The following is a 15,873-nucleotide window of genomic DNA, read 5'->3' as shown; positions in this document are numbered from 1 at the left end:
ACCTTTCTGAATGGTCTAATTCTGCTATGTCTTATGATCTTTCTATTTGTCAGAATCATAGAGTCAAACAACATGGAAATTGACCCTTTGCTCCTCAGTATCTGTGTCTACTGTCATGCACCCTGCTACACTAATCCCATTTTTCCTCCCATTCCCCATAAGCCCCTTCTGTCATCCATCGTCAATAAGGTCAATGTGCAGTGGCCAATTAACTTACCAACCAGCACATTTTCGATGTGTTGAGGAAAACTAGAGAACCTGGGGAAACCTACACAGTCACAGAGAAAACATAGAAATTCAACAAAAACATCACCGGAGGTCAGTATTGAACTTAAGTCACTTTAACTGAGACAGCAGTATTAATGGCTACGTTATTGAGCCACCCAGTTGAAATATAGTTAATTCAAAGAACTTGTCAAACAGTAAACTGAACTCAAATCCATCAGTAGGTAGGTTCAATAACCAACCATAATGTCAACAAACTGTTGCAGCTACAAATTTAAACTCGTTACTCATCAGCTCAAGTTTCACATCTGCATATATCCTGTCACTGAATTGTAGGAGAATCTCATCCATTTCCTTAGAGACTTTAACTCAAACCACAGTACAAAAGCTACACAGTGAAAACGAGCAGACCAAGTATATTTTAAACAGCTAAAATTCCAACCTATACCAAAAGTTTATTCAGAAAGTCTGACAGAACCCTTGAAAGGTTTTATTGTGCTTTTTCAAAAAGAAAATATAACTATTAGGTCTAACCTCTAGATTTCATTACTGCGTAATTAAATCACCAACTCCAACCTATTGAATTGCAGATGATGCTTTGCTGTTGACTTCTTATGACTGCAAAAGCAGTATCCCTGCCTCACATGTAATATACATGTTTCATGTGGTTTTCATTATATACTTAATTCTAGAATAAGTGAACATTTTATTTTATTACTTTGCTTCAACTGGGTCATGTCAAATATTCACCACAAAATACTTAACATAAAGATGGAAAAACATTGACAATGGGAAAAAAATACTAGCAGTATTAGAAGGCAGAACATATATCAGTACAGCACAGGAACAAGGCCTACAGTCCATGGTGTCTGTGCCAATTTACAATAAATTGCCAATTTGCCTGTACATGGTCTATCAATACCTGTCAATTTTCTGCCTATTTGTTTGTCTAAATGCCTTTTAAATGTTTCTACCATATCATGGAGGATAGGGAGGTCAGGAAGGGGTATGCTTACAATCTAGGCAGCGTATGTTAATATCAAGGAAGAGATCGTGAAGAACATTAAGGTGGATATCCCCAGGATCTGATCTGAACTATACCAGGTTCTTGACAGAGGGAAGATGAGATGAGATTTCTGAGAAGTTAACAGAGAGAGAACTTGAAAATACCAATGTTGTTCCTCTATTCAGAACATAGAACAGTACAGCACAATACTGGCCCTTCAGCCACAATGTTGTGTCAACCCTTTAACCTTATCCAATCCTCTCCCAAATAGCTCTCCATGTTTCTTTCAGCCATAGGTAGGCCAGTGAGTCTTACAAAGTTGAGAAATTATTGCAGAAGCTTCGTAAGGATAGAATGTACTTGCATCTGTAAAAGCACTGACTTTATATAGTTTATAGAGTCAGCATGGCTTCCTGCAGAGGAGGTCATGTCTTGCAAATATAACTGTGTCTTTTGAGGAACTGGCATACATAATAAATTAGGGTAGACCAGAAGATATTATATACTGTACATGGACTTTAGTACAGCTTTTGACAAGCTCCCTCATGGTGAGCTGATCCAGAAGATTAAGGCACGCGAGATCAATGGAAACTTCGTAGATTGGATTAAAAATCCTTGGACCAGATTCAAAATTGGCTTGGCCACAGAAGACGAAGGATGGTGATGGGATGGGAATATTGTTCAGACTGGAGGTCTGTGACCAATACTGTTCTGCAAGGATCTGTACTGTGACCTCTGTTGTCATTAATATGGCAAAAATATAGGTGGATTGATTAGCAAGTTTCCAAAACTCTAAAAGGTACGAATAATGAAGAAGGTTGTCAATGGAGTCAGCAGGATACGGACCATTTGGAAATGTGGACAGAGAAATGGCAGCTGGAGTTTAACCCAGATAAGTGTGAGGTGTTGCACTATGGGAGGTCAAATTCAAGTAAAAAGTATATAATAAACAGCAGGGCTCTTAGTAGCATTGATGCATAGTACTACGAAAAAAAATACTAGTCTGGTGGCATTGTGTGCAATTGCAATAGCCCAGGTCATATTAATTTGAAGAGAAATGCTTCAGACCATGTTACTTAGATTACTGCAAGCTACTTCAGGAAAGAAGTCATTAAGCTACTGAAAACTATCATTGGCTGTAGCAATGAACTCTCAAACTTCTCTACATTATGAGTCAAGAGCTGCTCAATTAGCATAAAGATTTGAAGTGCAAGATCACACATGCTTGCAATTTTAGTGTATGGAATAAGAGGGATAACAGAATACTATTTTACATTTATTGGATGAATGACTCCTTTTTAAATACAGTACAGACAAAAGTTTTCATAAAGTCTGCTGAAATCAGTGCATTTCCACATTCATTCTGCATACGCACCAAAATTGAAGTGGCCATGGGAGTAAAATGGCAGGAGTCTGAAAAATTATTAAGTCCTTCAAAAAACTGTAAAGATTTTGGATGTCCAAGAGGAGTCTAATTCTACTTTTGTATAATGCAGTACAACAATGATAATCTAATATCTAAATGTTCAAAACTCCTGATAGCTTAGCATTTCAGCTCTCTCATTTATCCAGAGTATGAAAAAGTTATGTAGTCAGAGCTAAAGTTAATGATTGGAACACTAGGTGTCAGAACATGGTTAGGTTTGGGGCCAGAGCTAATGTCCATGCCCTGTTTTTCCTCCTCTCCTTAAAAACAGCCAGGTTTTCTAGAAAATTTGTCATACCACTGTGTAACATTGAAAAAGTAAAAGTTTGCCTATTAATAGTAGTAACATTCAATAGTCCAAGAAAATCAGCTCAACAAGCACCCAAATCCCAGGAGTGATGGCTTGCCGTAGTGGTGGCTTAACAGGGGAGATATTGGTGATCAATTTGATGAGAAAATCAAGGTGTACAGATGTGCAATAGAAAAAGTTGCAAATGCAATCCCACAATTTGAGCAGAGAGAGGAGGAAGCAATGTCCATGGTTCATCTACATGGACTCTTGTAAGTGATATCAGTACAATTAGAAATTTGTAACAGAATTCAGCAGAGTCAACTTGGTTTTATGAAAAGGAACACAGACAAAGTGTTGAAGGAACTCAGCAGTCAGGCAGCATCTTCTTCTTCTTCATCTGCCTTGCGCTTTACCGGCTTGGGCAATCATGGCTCTCCACATCGACGATCCCTCGCAGTGTCAATGATACCTTGCACATTTAGATTTGTTAGTTTTTTCACAGTGTCCATATATTTTTTTCTTTGCCTTCCTCTTCCACATTTCCCAGGCATACAGCCTTGTAACGTAAAGCATTCTATTTCTCCCTTTCTGATGACATAGCCCAGGAAATTAAGTTTCCTCTCATTTAATGTTCTCATTAAAGATCTTTTTGTATGGGCACGTTGGAGTACTGTCTCATTAGTCACCCTATCTCTATATGATATTTTCAGCACTCTTCTAAGAAACCACATTTCTGTTGCTTCTAAGTTTCTTTGGAATTCTGGTGTTATAGTCCATGTTTTGGAAGCATACAGCAAGATTGACCAGATGTAACATTTTAGTAGCCTAAGCCCTGTTGTCATAGAAATATGTCTGTTGGTAAAAATGGGATTCATTTTTGGAAGTTGGTTTTAGCAATGGCAATTTTTCTTTTTATTTCTACTTTACTTCTAGCCTTCTCTGTGGATTGTCACCTTGTCGTGGTGGAGAAGCTTGTGTGGTCCTGTGATTCCGAGAGCAACGCCGTCTGGAGCCATGCTCCTGGTAGGGTCACCCACGGCGGTAAGGTCGAGGGTGAGGTCCCTGACAAAGAACAATCCAACCAAGACCTCAACAGTGGAACAGGCGGATGAAGTTACTTCGGACTCAACGGCTGTGAAGACAGATGAAAGCTACAACAAATCCATCAGCTCCAATCGTCGTGGTTTCCATGCTATTGGAATCAGTTGGTTGATTTGTGAAATATCGTATGCTTATTGGAGTGCAACATCAAGTACACATTAAACAAATACACGCACAGGCATCTTCACTCTGTGGGCCACTTCTTCAGAATGAAGACCATCATCCTCGACCCCGAGGGATAGCCACGACGACGACACTGACAACTTCTAGCATCTTGTGATATAAAACTACCAAGGCAATTAAAGCAACACACATCAAAGTTGCTGGTGAACGCAGCAGGTCAGGCAGCATCTCTAGGAAGAGGTACAGTCGACGTTTCAGGCCGAGACCCTTCGTCAGGACTAACTGAAGAAAGATTTAGTAAGAGATTTAAAAGTGGGAGGGGGAGGGGGAGATCCAAAATGATAGGAGAAAACAGGAGGGGGAGGGATGGAGCCAAGAGCTGGACAGGTGATTGGCAAAAGGGATATGAGAGGATCATGGGACAGGAGGCCCAGGGAGAAGGAAAAGGGGGAGTGGGGGAAAAACCCAGAGGATGGGTAAGGGGTATAGTCAGAGGGAGAGAGGGAGAAAAAGGAGGAGAGTGAGAGAGAGAATGTGTGTATAAAAATAAATAACGGATGGGGTACGAGGGGGAGATACGTTAGTCTTTTTGTTGAAAAATACTGTAGAGAAAATAACCTCGATAGGTGCCTTGTGATTGTTGATAATTGTGCTGCTCGTCCTCCTGACATTACCGGGTATGGCGGCAACATTCGTGTTGCGTTCTTACTGCCAAATACAACATCGTTGCTGCAGCCGTGTGACCAAGGCCTAATAGCCACAATTAAGGCTTACTATATGCAAAATGTGATGCGGTTTATTGTAAGTGCTAATGACAGAGAGGGCAACTCCGAAGCATCTTTGCGAGAGATCTGGAAAGACTACAATATAAAACTGGCAATCGCCAACATTGGAGATGCTCTCGATATGCTAACAGTCTCGATGAGAAATGGCGTTTGGAGGAAACTATGTCCCGAAGCAGTGAACGATTTTAAAGGCTTCGAACCATCAACAATAAATACAACAATAGTGAGCTTGGCTAAGGAGGCTGGGTTTGTGGAAGTTGACGAAGATGATGTTGAAGAGGTTTTGGCATCCCACAACCAAGAATTGACAGATGAAGAGCTGATGCAATTGCAAGAGGAAAGGATAACAAACGAAACCGAACGCAGTAGCGAAAATGAAGTCATCCAGGGACTAAATGTGAAGCAGTTGCGTGAGATTTTCGCTGCAATTGACAGCACTGCAATGATTGCAGAAAAGTCTGACTTTAATTTTGAAAGGGCACGTAGGTTTAGGGCAGGTTTGCAGGATGTTTTGAGTGCTTACAAAGAACTGTATGATCTAAAAATGCTCGAGGCTCAGCAGTCAAGTATAATGTCGTTTTTCAAACCTTGCACATCAGCCACAGTAGACGATGAACCTCAACCTTCGACATCGAGGCAGGCAGACATAGAAGAAGATGACCTGGCTGCCCTATTGGAAATAGACTACGATGAGATGACACCCCAGTCTCCCCTACCTCCCACCACCCCAATTTCTGACGACTCAGCCTAACACACCAACCCGATTCCCGTAAGTGAAACTACACTCTACACACATTATTTCTACTTTATATGGGTTGTGTATTTTTGTGTTATTTAGTATGACTTGTTATTTGGTATGATTTGGCAGCCTCATAGCTTAAAGGTTACTGGTGAGAGTGCTTCCGCCGACAACGCCTGCGCCAACAGTGCTTCCGCCGAGAGCGCATGCGTGAGATTTTCGCTGCGCTAGACTGTGCTTCAATGATTGCAAAAAGTATTTCTACTTTATATGGGCTGTGTATTTTTGTGTTACTAGTATGACTTGTTATTTGGCACGATTTGGCAGCCTCATAGCTTAAAGGTTACTGGAGAGAGTGCTTCTGCCGAGAGCGCATGCATGAGATTTTTGCTGCACTAGGCAGTACTTCAATGATTGCAAAAAGTATTTCTATTTTATATAGGCTGTGTATTTATCATATCATTCCAGCTTTTACTATATGTTACTGTTATTTTAGGTCTTATGTGTTATTTGGCATGATTTGGTAGGTTATTTTTTGGGTCTGGAAACGCACAAAAATTTTTCCCATATTAATAAATGGTAATTGCTTCTTCACTTAACGACATTTCGGCTTACGAACCGTTTCATTGGAACTCTCTACCTTCGGATTGCGGGGGAAACCTGTATTTGTACATCTACAACACGCCCTATAGCCCTGACATTCACTGTGAGGGTCCGCACTGATTTGATTTTACAAAATGCAATATCCCACACTTACCAAATTAAACTCCATTTCCCATTCCTAGGCCCACTTACTCAGCTAATCAGATCTCCCTGTAATTTTTGATAACCTTCTTTATTGCCCAGTATACCACCTATTTTCGTGTCATCTGCAAACTTGCTAAACATGTATTGTAAATTTCTTTCCAAATCATTGATATAGATGACAAACAACAATGGGCCCTATGCCAAGTTATACCACTAGTCACAGGCTTCCAATCCAAAAATCAGCCTTCTAATTTGATTCTTCCTTCGTGCCTATTGCATCCAATTTGCAAGTTCTCCCTAGATCTCATACAACCTAACCTTCCAAAGCAGCCTCCCATGTGGAACCTTATCAAATGTCTTTTTTTTGTCAAGAATCTTATCAAGATCTAACATTTTTAGTTCTGTGGCATACGATTGCTGCAACTTACTGAACCCCTCATGCAAGTTTTTTTCCCCCACTGCTGTTAGGCCCAAGAACACGCGAGTCCTTACCATTTCCCCTTCTATATTCCATTCTACTTTTTTTCTTCCCCAACCTATGAAAGAGGTCATCTAGTAATAAAGAATTTAGGTCCTTATTTACAACAATTAGGTCCAAGCATTACCAGTAATTTTTCCCAATGATAAAAACCAGGCAGAGTAATTATCTGGACTGCTTGCCTTTACTAGCCAAGGCATAGAATACTAGAGTAGAAGGTTATGTTGGAAGTACATACAACACTTATCAAGCCGGAACTTGAGTACAGTACTGTTATTAAAAGGGGTCACTGCAGAAGAGATTTATGAGGATGTTGCTGGAAGGCAAGATAAATAGGCTTGGCTAATTTAATTTCTTTGGAGCATAGAGGAGGAAAAGTTTAATCGACAGAATTAAAGGACTCATTTTCTCTAGTGGAGGAATCAAAAAAAAAATCGGGACATGGGTTTAAATTAATTGGGAGGATTAGAGGAGAAATTATGTAAAGTTCTTTTCTACCAGAGGATGGTAGGAATTGAAAATTGCTACCTGAAAGGACGATAGAAGCAGTAATCTTCATTGTTCTTAAAATCTACTTGGATGTGTCATGCAGTGCTACAGACTTAGTGCTGCTCGTTTTTCTGCTAGTTACCTTTAGTTTGTGACTACCAGATTACTTGTACACTTGCTCAAGTACTTATTTCAAAGTTATAAAATCTTTGAATTTTTTGCTTTTTAAACATGGGTATGATGAATCCAATACCATATTTTCAACCAGTAAGATGCTTTTGAATTATACTTTCCTGTTACTCAGAGGAAAGTGAAAGGACCTAAAGGCTAGATTCCAAACAAACACACATTCTGTCTGGAGGTTGGTGACCAGAGTGGTGTTCCTCAGAGATCTGTTCCAACTCCTCTGCTCTGTGATTTTTATAAGTGACTTGGATGAGGAAGTGGAAGAGTGGGTTAATAAGTTTTCAGATTACATGAAGGTTGGTGGTTTTCCTGTACTGTTCTATGTTCCATGATCCATTTGCCAGAGGTCATGAGTTTAAAACCATTTCTCTATATCAATAAGCTGGGAGGAACTTAAAAGGTGATGAAATCTAATTATACAAATGATGTTAAATGAGACTTGGTCAGGTACTCAAGGATAAAAATAGTTTACAACTTTGGACCAAAAGCAAGCATAGGGGCTAAGCACAAGTTCAACAGAATGAATAGACCACTTCTGTGATCTGGCATCAAAAGTTAATCACTTAAATACACCTAGCGGGAGTATGGCACGGATAGTGATATTTCTTGCCTCTGCATGCAAGTCCTGGTTGAGGTCCACTGCTGATTCTCCCAGAATTACCCTGATTTCATCTCTCTCAGATGGAGGGACACATTCCTCTATTAGTTTCCACAGTGATGACGGTTGCTTATAGTTATTAGTAAATCTGTTTTCATCTTCAAACTTTAGACTTTGTTCTGTGTCAGATCCAGAGGCATTAAACCAAGGTGTCTGTCCCATCGATGATTGCATATACACATGCCAATTACTCCCCAGGCAGATCCTGCAAAAGAAAATGGTAGGATAAATGGACTGATAAATGAATCAATAAATGCTTTAGTGCTGGAAGAAACGCTGACAATTTCAAAACCTTTATTTAGAATATTCACAAACAAAATAGTAAGAATAAGGCAATGAGTGATGGTTAATTGCTAGGTGGAGCGCAAATTTAGAGTGCACCTCCAGTCCAGGAAGAGCAGTGTAAGACGACAAAAGCCTCCCTAAACTGTAAGAGGCGCTGATACCCTATTAGGAAAGATGAAAATGTCAAAAAGAGAATATCATCAAGAGATTGAATCAGCAGGAAAATTGGAAATAACAAATATAGATTGGCTACTTTGGAAACTCAAAAAGAGAAAGGAAACATTTAGGAGATTAATACATTTAGGAATCTGAAGAATAAGGTGTGCCTCGTTTTGTTGAGGAATAAATTATAAGATTTAGTTTATATGTTACTGCTTTTCATTACCAGTCTCAAGTAGAACTTCCTCATTAGCAAAGGACCAAATTTAATGGGAAAAAGGAGGCTTTGATCCAGTTCAAGCAGAACCAAAATGAGCAAATAAAAAGGTAATGGAATACTGGGAGACATATAAATAAGAGATGAGAGATGTTTCATATAACAGCCAAATGCATTCCCACAGAACAGGACAAAGTAGATGAACTTATGCCACAGCTGCTACTATGACAAAAGGGATACAAATATGATAAAACGAAGAAAGTGGGGGCACACAAGTGCAACACTATTACAGCTCAGGGTGGCAGAGTTCAAAGTTCAATCCCAGAATCCTCTGTAAGTAGTTTGTACATCATCCTTGTGGAATATGTGGGTTTCCTCCAGATGCTCCAATTTCCTCCCACAGTCCAAATGCATACCGATTAATAGGTTAATTGGTCATTGTAAATTGTCCTGTGATTAGGCTAGGGTTAAAAGGTGGGTTGCTGGCAGCACAGCTCGAAGGGCCAATTCCAATCTGTTCCTCTAAATAAATAAATAATATAATATATGCAAGAAGAAAATCAAACTAAATCATTGTTGAATGGATGGATGAAAAGGACAATCAAATGAGAAAAGTGAAAATAGAATTGCAAAAAATCCAAAAATCTACACTCAACATGTGAACTATATACAATAGTAATAGGATAGGAAGAAGAGTTTAAGAACCAAGAGAGTCATCCAAGCATTCAGAAAAGACCAGAAACAGGTCAAATAGCCCCTCAAATTTGGTCTGCTCTTTGGTAAGAACATGGTAGGTTCGATTTTGGCCTCAATTCCACTTCCTTGTTCATTCCTCATCACCCTTGATCCTCCAATCATCTCCCTCAGAATATATTTAAAGATATAGTCTTCATAGTTCTCCAGAACAAATAATTCCAAATATCCATTTCATCTGAGAGAAATAATTGCTCACTTTATCATAAATGCTCAGTGTGTTACTCTAACAATGTTTCCTGATTTTAGATTCCTCCCCATGTCATATTTATCAACTTTAGCTGTTTATAATATTAAATGATTATTTGTCATTTTTCTAAACCAGTGTTTCCCAACCTTTTGTAGCCCAACACCTCCCTAAAGCACTTTCATACTTTGCCAAAGCCCCCCTAAAGTGTATTCATACTTGCCAACACCCCTTTTAGGCACAATATACTTTCCAATGGCCCTAGACTGTAAAAAGATGTCTACCATATGCTAATATGAGAAAAATTATTCTGCTTTAAATTTTTTTTATTTGTCTTTAAACCTAGCTTACACAGCATTTTACATTGTACAGCAGCTCGATATCAATGGGATCCTTGAGCTTGATGGTTTTTCGCAAGAGTTGAAATATCTGGTTCAGGTTGTGACAGCAAAAGCCTAAAGCCCCCATGTGTAACAATGTCCAAGCAATTTGTGGTTATATGGTTCACTGTACTAAAGCCTCTTTCAACAAAGTAGGAGGATGGAAATGTAGTGAAGAGCAGGAAAGACCAAGAAATTTTATATACCAATATGGCCTTCTGCCCAGGCTTCTCTGGCTCTTCACACTTTGAGTTCCCCATGACTGCTGTAAGAGGGCATTGAGAGAAAAACCAACAAGCACCTACAGAGATGGTTGGGAGTTCCCCCAAGCTTCTCTTCAGTGGGCCTCTATATTCGATCTGGGCAACTGCAGCTTCCCTTGTCATCTGTGGTGGAGGAATTCAAGGTGGCAAAATGCAGAGCCTTATTAAGCTTGAGAGATTCCAATGACATTTCGGTAAAGCAAGCAAGCGTTACAACCAGATATGGGCGCAATTGGGCAGCCAACACAGCTGTAGAGCAGGCAGTGTGTTCTATGAAGCTGCAAGATATCATCGGCAACCCCTGCGTCGGGTGGCAAGGCCTCGGCTCAGTTCACTTCCAGAAGTGGGGAACGCAAGCATAAGGGACAGGCAAGACATGGTACAGGCAGAAGTACGGATTCATGAGGAAGAGAAGCGGATGTTAAAGGCAGTGGAACAAGGGTCCCAGGGTGCGTGGACAAAATGAGATCTGCCCAAACACAGGATCTCATGGGCAGAGTTATTGAGACTGGAGCCCTTCCGTATTTCCTTCCTCTTGTGAACCGTGTATGACACCCTTCCTTCACCATTATATCTGTACACATGGGGGATGAGGGAGGACCCGAACTGTAAGCTCTGTGGTCAAAAGGGGACACTGGCTCATATACAGTCTGGATGCAAAACAGCTCTAACTCAAGGACAGTATAGGTGGCGCCATGATAAGGTGATTCTGGCTCTTGTTGACACACTAGAGCGAGAGAGATGCAAGATGAGGACGGCTGGCACAGATTTGAGGAAGGCCATCACTTTCATCAAAGAGGAAGCCAAGCTTTCTGTAACCAAACAACCAAAGCCCAATCTGCTGCTAACGGCCAGGTCCTGAGAGGTGAGGGTTGATGTGGGAAGGAGGCTGCAGTTCCCGGATGTGGTGCACACAACCCTCCGCCCGGACATTGTTCTATGGTCATCTGAAGACAGGGAAATAATTCTGGTTGAGCTGACTGTGCCATGGGAGGAGGGATGGGAAGAGGCTCACGAGAGAAAGGCCTTGAAGTACCAGCCCTTAATGCAGGAGTGCAAAGACAAGGGATGGCAGGCATGGTTGTTCCCTGTGGAGATCGGCTGCAGAGGTTTCCCAGCCAAATCAGCATGGCAGTTATCAGCTCTGGGCCTGGACAAAAGGAGAAAAAACAAGCAGCTCTTAGGATGGGAGAAGAGGCAGAACGAGCCTCTTGTTGGATTTGGAGTAGGTGAGAGGAGGGAAGCTGGAAGCCAGGAGCAGATGGGCAGTGATTTGGCCACCACTGCCGACCCACCAACTGGAGAATGTCGTAGTTAAGGGTCAAAACACTCTGTTAAGGTTGGGAACCACCTGATGATATCTGCTCCTGGCTGAAGGCTACGGTTACCTTATAAGGTATCTGGAGAATGCACCCTAACAGGTGTATGTAACAAGTAACAAGCAGCCACATACCACAAAAGCTGACATTTTTTGAAAAGCATTTTTGCTTCGTTATCATTCTGAGTTTCAATAATTTCTTCTTGCAAGCTCTCTTCCTGTTCTTACACTTTGCAAAGAAAAGGGTTAACCACCCAGTCCAGAATTGCCAGGTCATTCAAATCCTTGAATCGATTCTGAAAATCTTTCTTCAGTGACTGCAGGTGTAAGCATACTCTCACAAATCTTCGTCTGTGCCATACTTTCCATGCAGAGAAACTGTGAGAACATTCTTCTTGAATGTTTTGCTTATACATTTCCAATAAAAGTGGACACTGCACTTTTCCCAGGAATAAATTGAAATTCTCACCCTGCAGTTTCATATTTAGAATGTTCATTTTGTCATACAGATCAGGTTGGTATGCCACATCTCCACAAAGAAGTTCAACCTTGTTTCCCAAGCTCTTGTTGGCTGAGCAAAAATTTAACCACGGTGTCAAAAAGATCAAAGAAACGTTTTAACTAGCAGCCTTTTGACAACCAATGCACCTCAGTATGAATAAGCAAGCTTTCAAACTCTACATCAATATCTTGGCATAACTAGCGAAATATTGTGCTATTTTATAGACGAGCTTTAATTTTGTTGATGATGAAATGTCAGAGCAGACTCGATGGGCTGAATGACCTAATTCTGCTCCTATATCTTGTGGTCTTACTTCTCTGCCCATATTTGCAACTGATTTACATCCTGCTGTATTCTTTGCGAGTCATCTATACTGTCTATAACACCACCAATCTTCATATCATCTGCAAACTTACTACAGTAACACATTGATTTTATTTTCATCCAGGTCATTTTTATACATCACAAATAACAGAGGTCACAGTACAAATCCCTGCAGGCACTTTTAATCACAGACCTCCAGCTAGAATAAGTCCGTTTAACAACCACCCTCTGACTTCTATGGACAAGCCAGTCCTGAATCCAAATGGCCAATTCACCATGGATCTCATGTATCCCACGAGGGACCTTGTCAAACATCTTACAGAAATCAATGTAGGCAACATACACAGCTCTACCTTCATCAATCAGCCTCGTCACATCATCAAAAAATTCACATCAATTTAGTAAGACACGATTTGTCCTGCAAAAAAAGCCATGCTAATTCTCCCTAATTAGGCAATTGTATTCCAAATGCTGCTCATAGATCTTACCCCTCAGAATTTGTTTGAACAACTTCCCTACCACTGACATGAGACTCACCAGTCTATAGTTTTCAAGATTAACCCTTGTTCCCTTCTTGAACAATGGAACAAAATTAGCTAATTGCCAGTCCTCCAGGCCCTCACCTGTGCCTAGAGAGGGCACAAAAAATATTGGTCAAGGCCCCAGCACTCTCCATTTGCCTCTCTCAATAACATTGGACAAGAAAGATTTAGCTTCCTGAATACTTTTGGGTGCATAGAGATGCAACTTGTCAGGATGCTCTCAATGGCGAACCTGTAAAACACAGTGAAGATGGTGGGTGGGGTAAACCTTGCTTGCCTCAACATTCTTGGGAAGTGGAGGCACTACTGTGCCTCCTCGTTTGGGAAGGTGATATTAAGGGACCAGGTGAGGTAATCTGTGATGAGAACTCCCAGGAACCTGGTGCACTTAACTCTCTCTACAGAGGTGCCATGTATTCACAAAATCATCAGCACCATTAGGCAATTAAACACATTATATTCAATAAAAGTTAATTTCTTGTTTCTCCAAATTCTTATGTGATACAAGTAGTCTGAAGTTATATGTGTGTTCGTAATATTCTTCAAGCGGCCTTCATAACAAAAAAAATTCAGAGGAATCAACAGCTTTGAAAAAGAATTGTTGTCCATTGTGACCTGGGGTATATCCCATCAGGCCTGTGAACTTATCCACCTTAACACTCTTTGAGACCCAAAGGCCCTAGCATATTAATAATCTCAGCACTGATCTCCCTGTCCTCCCCATTCCTACCCTGGGTAAATACTTATGAAAAGTACTCATTAAGGACCTCACCTATCTTTTGTATCTAAGCAAATATTCCCCCCTTTATCCCACCCTCTCCCTTGTTATCCTCTTGCTCCTAACGTATGCCAGAATCAGGTTTAATATTGCTGGCATAAATTGAGAAATCTGTAAACTCTGCAGCAGAATTATAATAAGTATATATGTATATTAAATAGTTAAATTAAAATTAGTGCAAAAACAGAAATTAAAAAAGTAGTGAGGTAGTGTTCATGGGTTCAATGTCTACTCTGAAATTGTTTGGCAGAGGGGAAGAAGCTGTTCCTGAATCCCTAGTATGTGCCTTCAGGCTTCTGTACCTCCTTCCTGATGGCAACAATGAGAAAAAGGCACATCCTGGGTGGTGGGGGTCCTTAATGATGGATGCCACCTTTCTGAGGCTTCACTCCTTGAAGATGTCTTGGATAACTCGGAGGCTAGTACCTATGATGGAGCTGACTAATTTTACAACTTTCTACAGCTTACTTCAAAGAAGCCACCTCTGCAGCAGCACCACCACCCCCCAATACCTGACAGTGATGCAGCCAGTCAGAATGCTCTCCACAGTACGTCTGTAGAAGCTTGACTGTTTTAGGTGACAAACTAAATCTCCTCAGACTCCAAATGAAATACAGCCACTGTCTTGCCTCCTTTAAAGCTGCATCAGTATATTGAGACCAGGTTAGGTCCTCAGAGATATTGACACCCAGCAACAGGAAATTGCTCACTCTCTCCACTTCTGAATCCTTTAGGAGGATTGGCTTGTGTTCATCTTACCCTTTCTGAAGTCCACAATCAGCTCTTTGGTCTTACTGACCTTCAGTGCAATGTTGTTGCTTTAACACCACTCACCTAGTTTGTATGCCCTCTTGTCACCATCTGAGATTCTGCCAATTTAGCAAATTTATAGATGGCATTTGAGCTATGCCTAGCCACACAGTCATGGGTGTGAAGAGAGTACAGCAGTGTATGAAGCACACATCCCTGAGGTGCACCAGTATTGATTATCAGCAAGGTGGAGACGTTATTGCCAATCTACGCAGATTGTGGTCTTCTGGTTAGGAAGTTGAGGATCCAGTTGCAAAGGGAGGCACAGAAGCTCACTTTTTGATCAGGACTGTAGGAATGATGGTGTTAAACACTGAGCTATAGTCAATAAGCAGCATCCTGACATAGGTATTTGTATTGTCCAGGTGATCCACAGCTGCAGGGAGAGCCATTGAGATCGTGTCCGCCAAAGACCCATTGTGGCGGTAGGCAAATCGCAGTGTTTGCTGAGGGAAGAGTTGATTCTTAAGGAGTGAGTTGTATAGAATGCTTTTGGGATTCTCTTTAATCCTACTCGCCAAGATCTTTTCATAGCCCCTCCTGGCTTTCCTAATTCCCTTCTTGAGTTCTTTTTTGGCGTGTTTATAACCCCGAAGGGTTTGATTCTAGCTTCCTAAATTTATATATTTTTAAATTTGTATTCTTGACTAAATTCACTACCTCACTTGACATCCAAGGTTCTGTTACTTTGCCATCCTTATCCCTCCTTCCGACTGGAACGTATCTGTCCTCTACTCTGTCTTTAAACAGCCTCCACATGTTGCATGTGGACTTGCCCAAAAACAGCTGTTTCAAATAAACTCTCCCTAGTTCCTGCCTAACGCTATTGTAACTTGACCGCTCTCCACCACCCTCGGGGAGTCCGCAACTCCAAGAAACACTTCTGCAGCCGTCCATGACGACAGCCTCACACCCACTCTTCGCCCTGAAGTTACCTGAAAAGGGAGGCTTCCTCCGGTCGAACAAATCAATACACGGGAAAGGAAGCGGGCGGACGGCACCACTGGACACCCGGAGGAGCACTCACCTACCCCGCAGCCAGCCACCGACTTTTCCCCGCTGTGCCAGGCTCCCCACCAACACCGTCGCCATCACAAACT

The 15,873-nt window shown here is 41.2% G+C and overlaps 1 protein-coding gene across 2 annotated transcripts in view; it reads right to left on the bottom strand.

The window, feature by feature from the left end:
* ccdc24 (coiled-coil domain containing 24) overlaps positions 1–15,873 on the bottom strand; it is a 125,506-nt gene extending 109,633 nt beyond the window's left edge. The window contains exons 1-2 of one of the 2 annotated variants that reach the window (XM_072273644.1): positions 15,801–15,873; positions 8,208–8,460 (exon numbers count right to left, since the gene is read on the bottom strand). In XM_072273644.1, the coding sequence (XP_072129745.1) occupies positions 8,208–8,460; positions 15,801–15,865 (318 nt within the window). In that variant the 5' untranslated portion in view covers positions 15,866–15,873. Of the gene's footprint in view, positions 1–8,207; positions 8,461–15,708 lie in introns of both variants that reach the window. The other variant, XM_072273646.1, reaches the window with a different exon arrangement.

The sequence above is a fragment of the Mobula birostris genome, chromosome 12 (genome assembly GCF_030028105.1).
Source record: "Mobula birostris isolate sMobBir1 chromosome 12, sMobBir1.hap1, whole genome shotgun sequence".
In the NCBI taxonomy this organism is placed as follows: domain Eukaryota; kingdom Metazoa; phylum Chordata; class Chondrichthyes; order Myliobatiformes; family Myliobatidae; genus Mobula; species Mobula birostris.
Note: the sequence above shows the minus strand (reverse complement) of the source record. Positions and strands in the feature narration are given on the sequence as shown.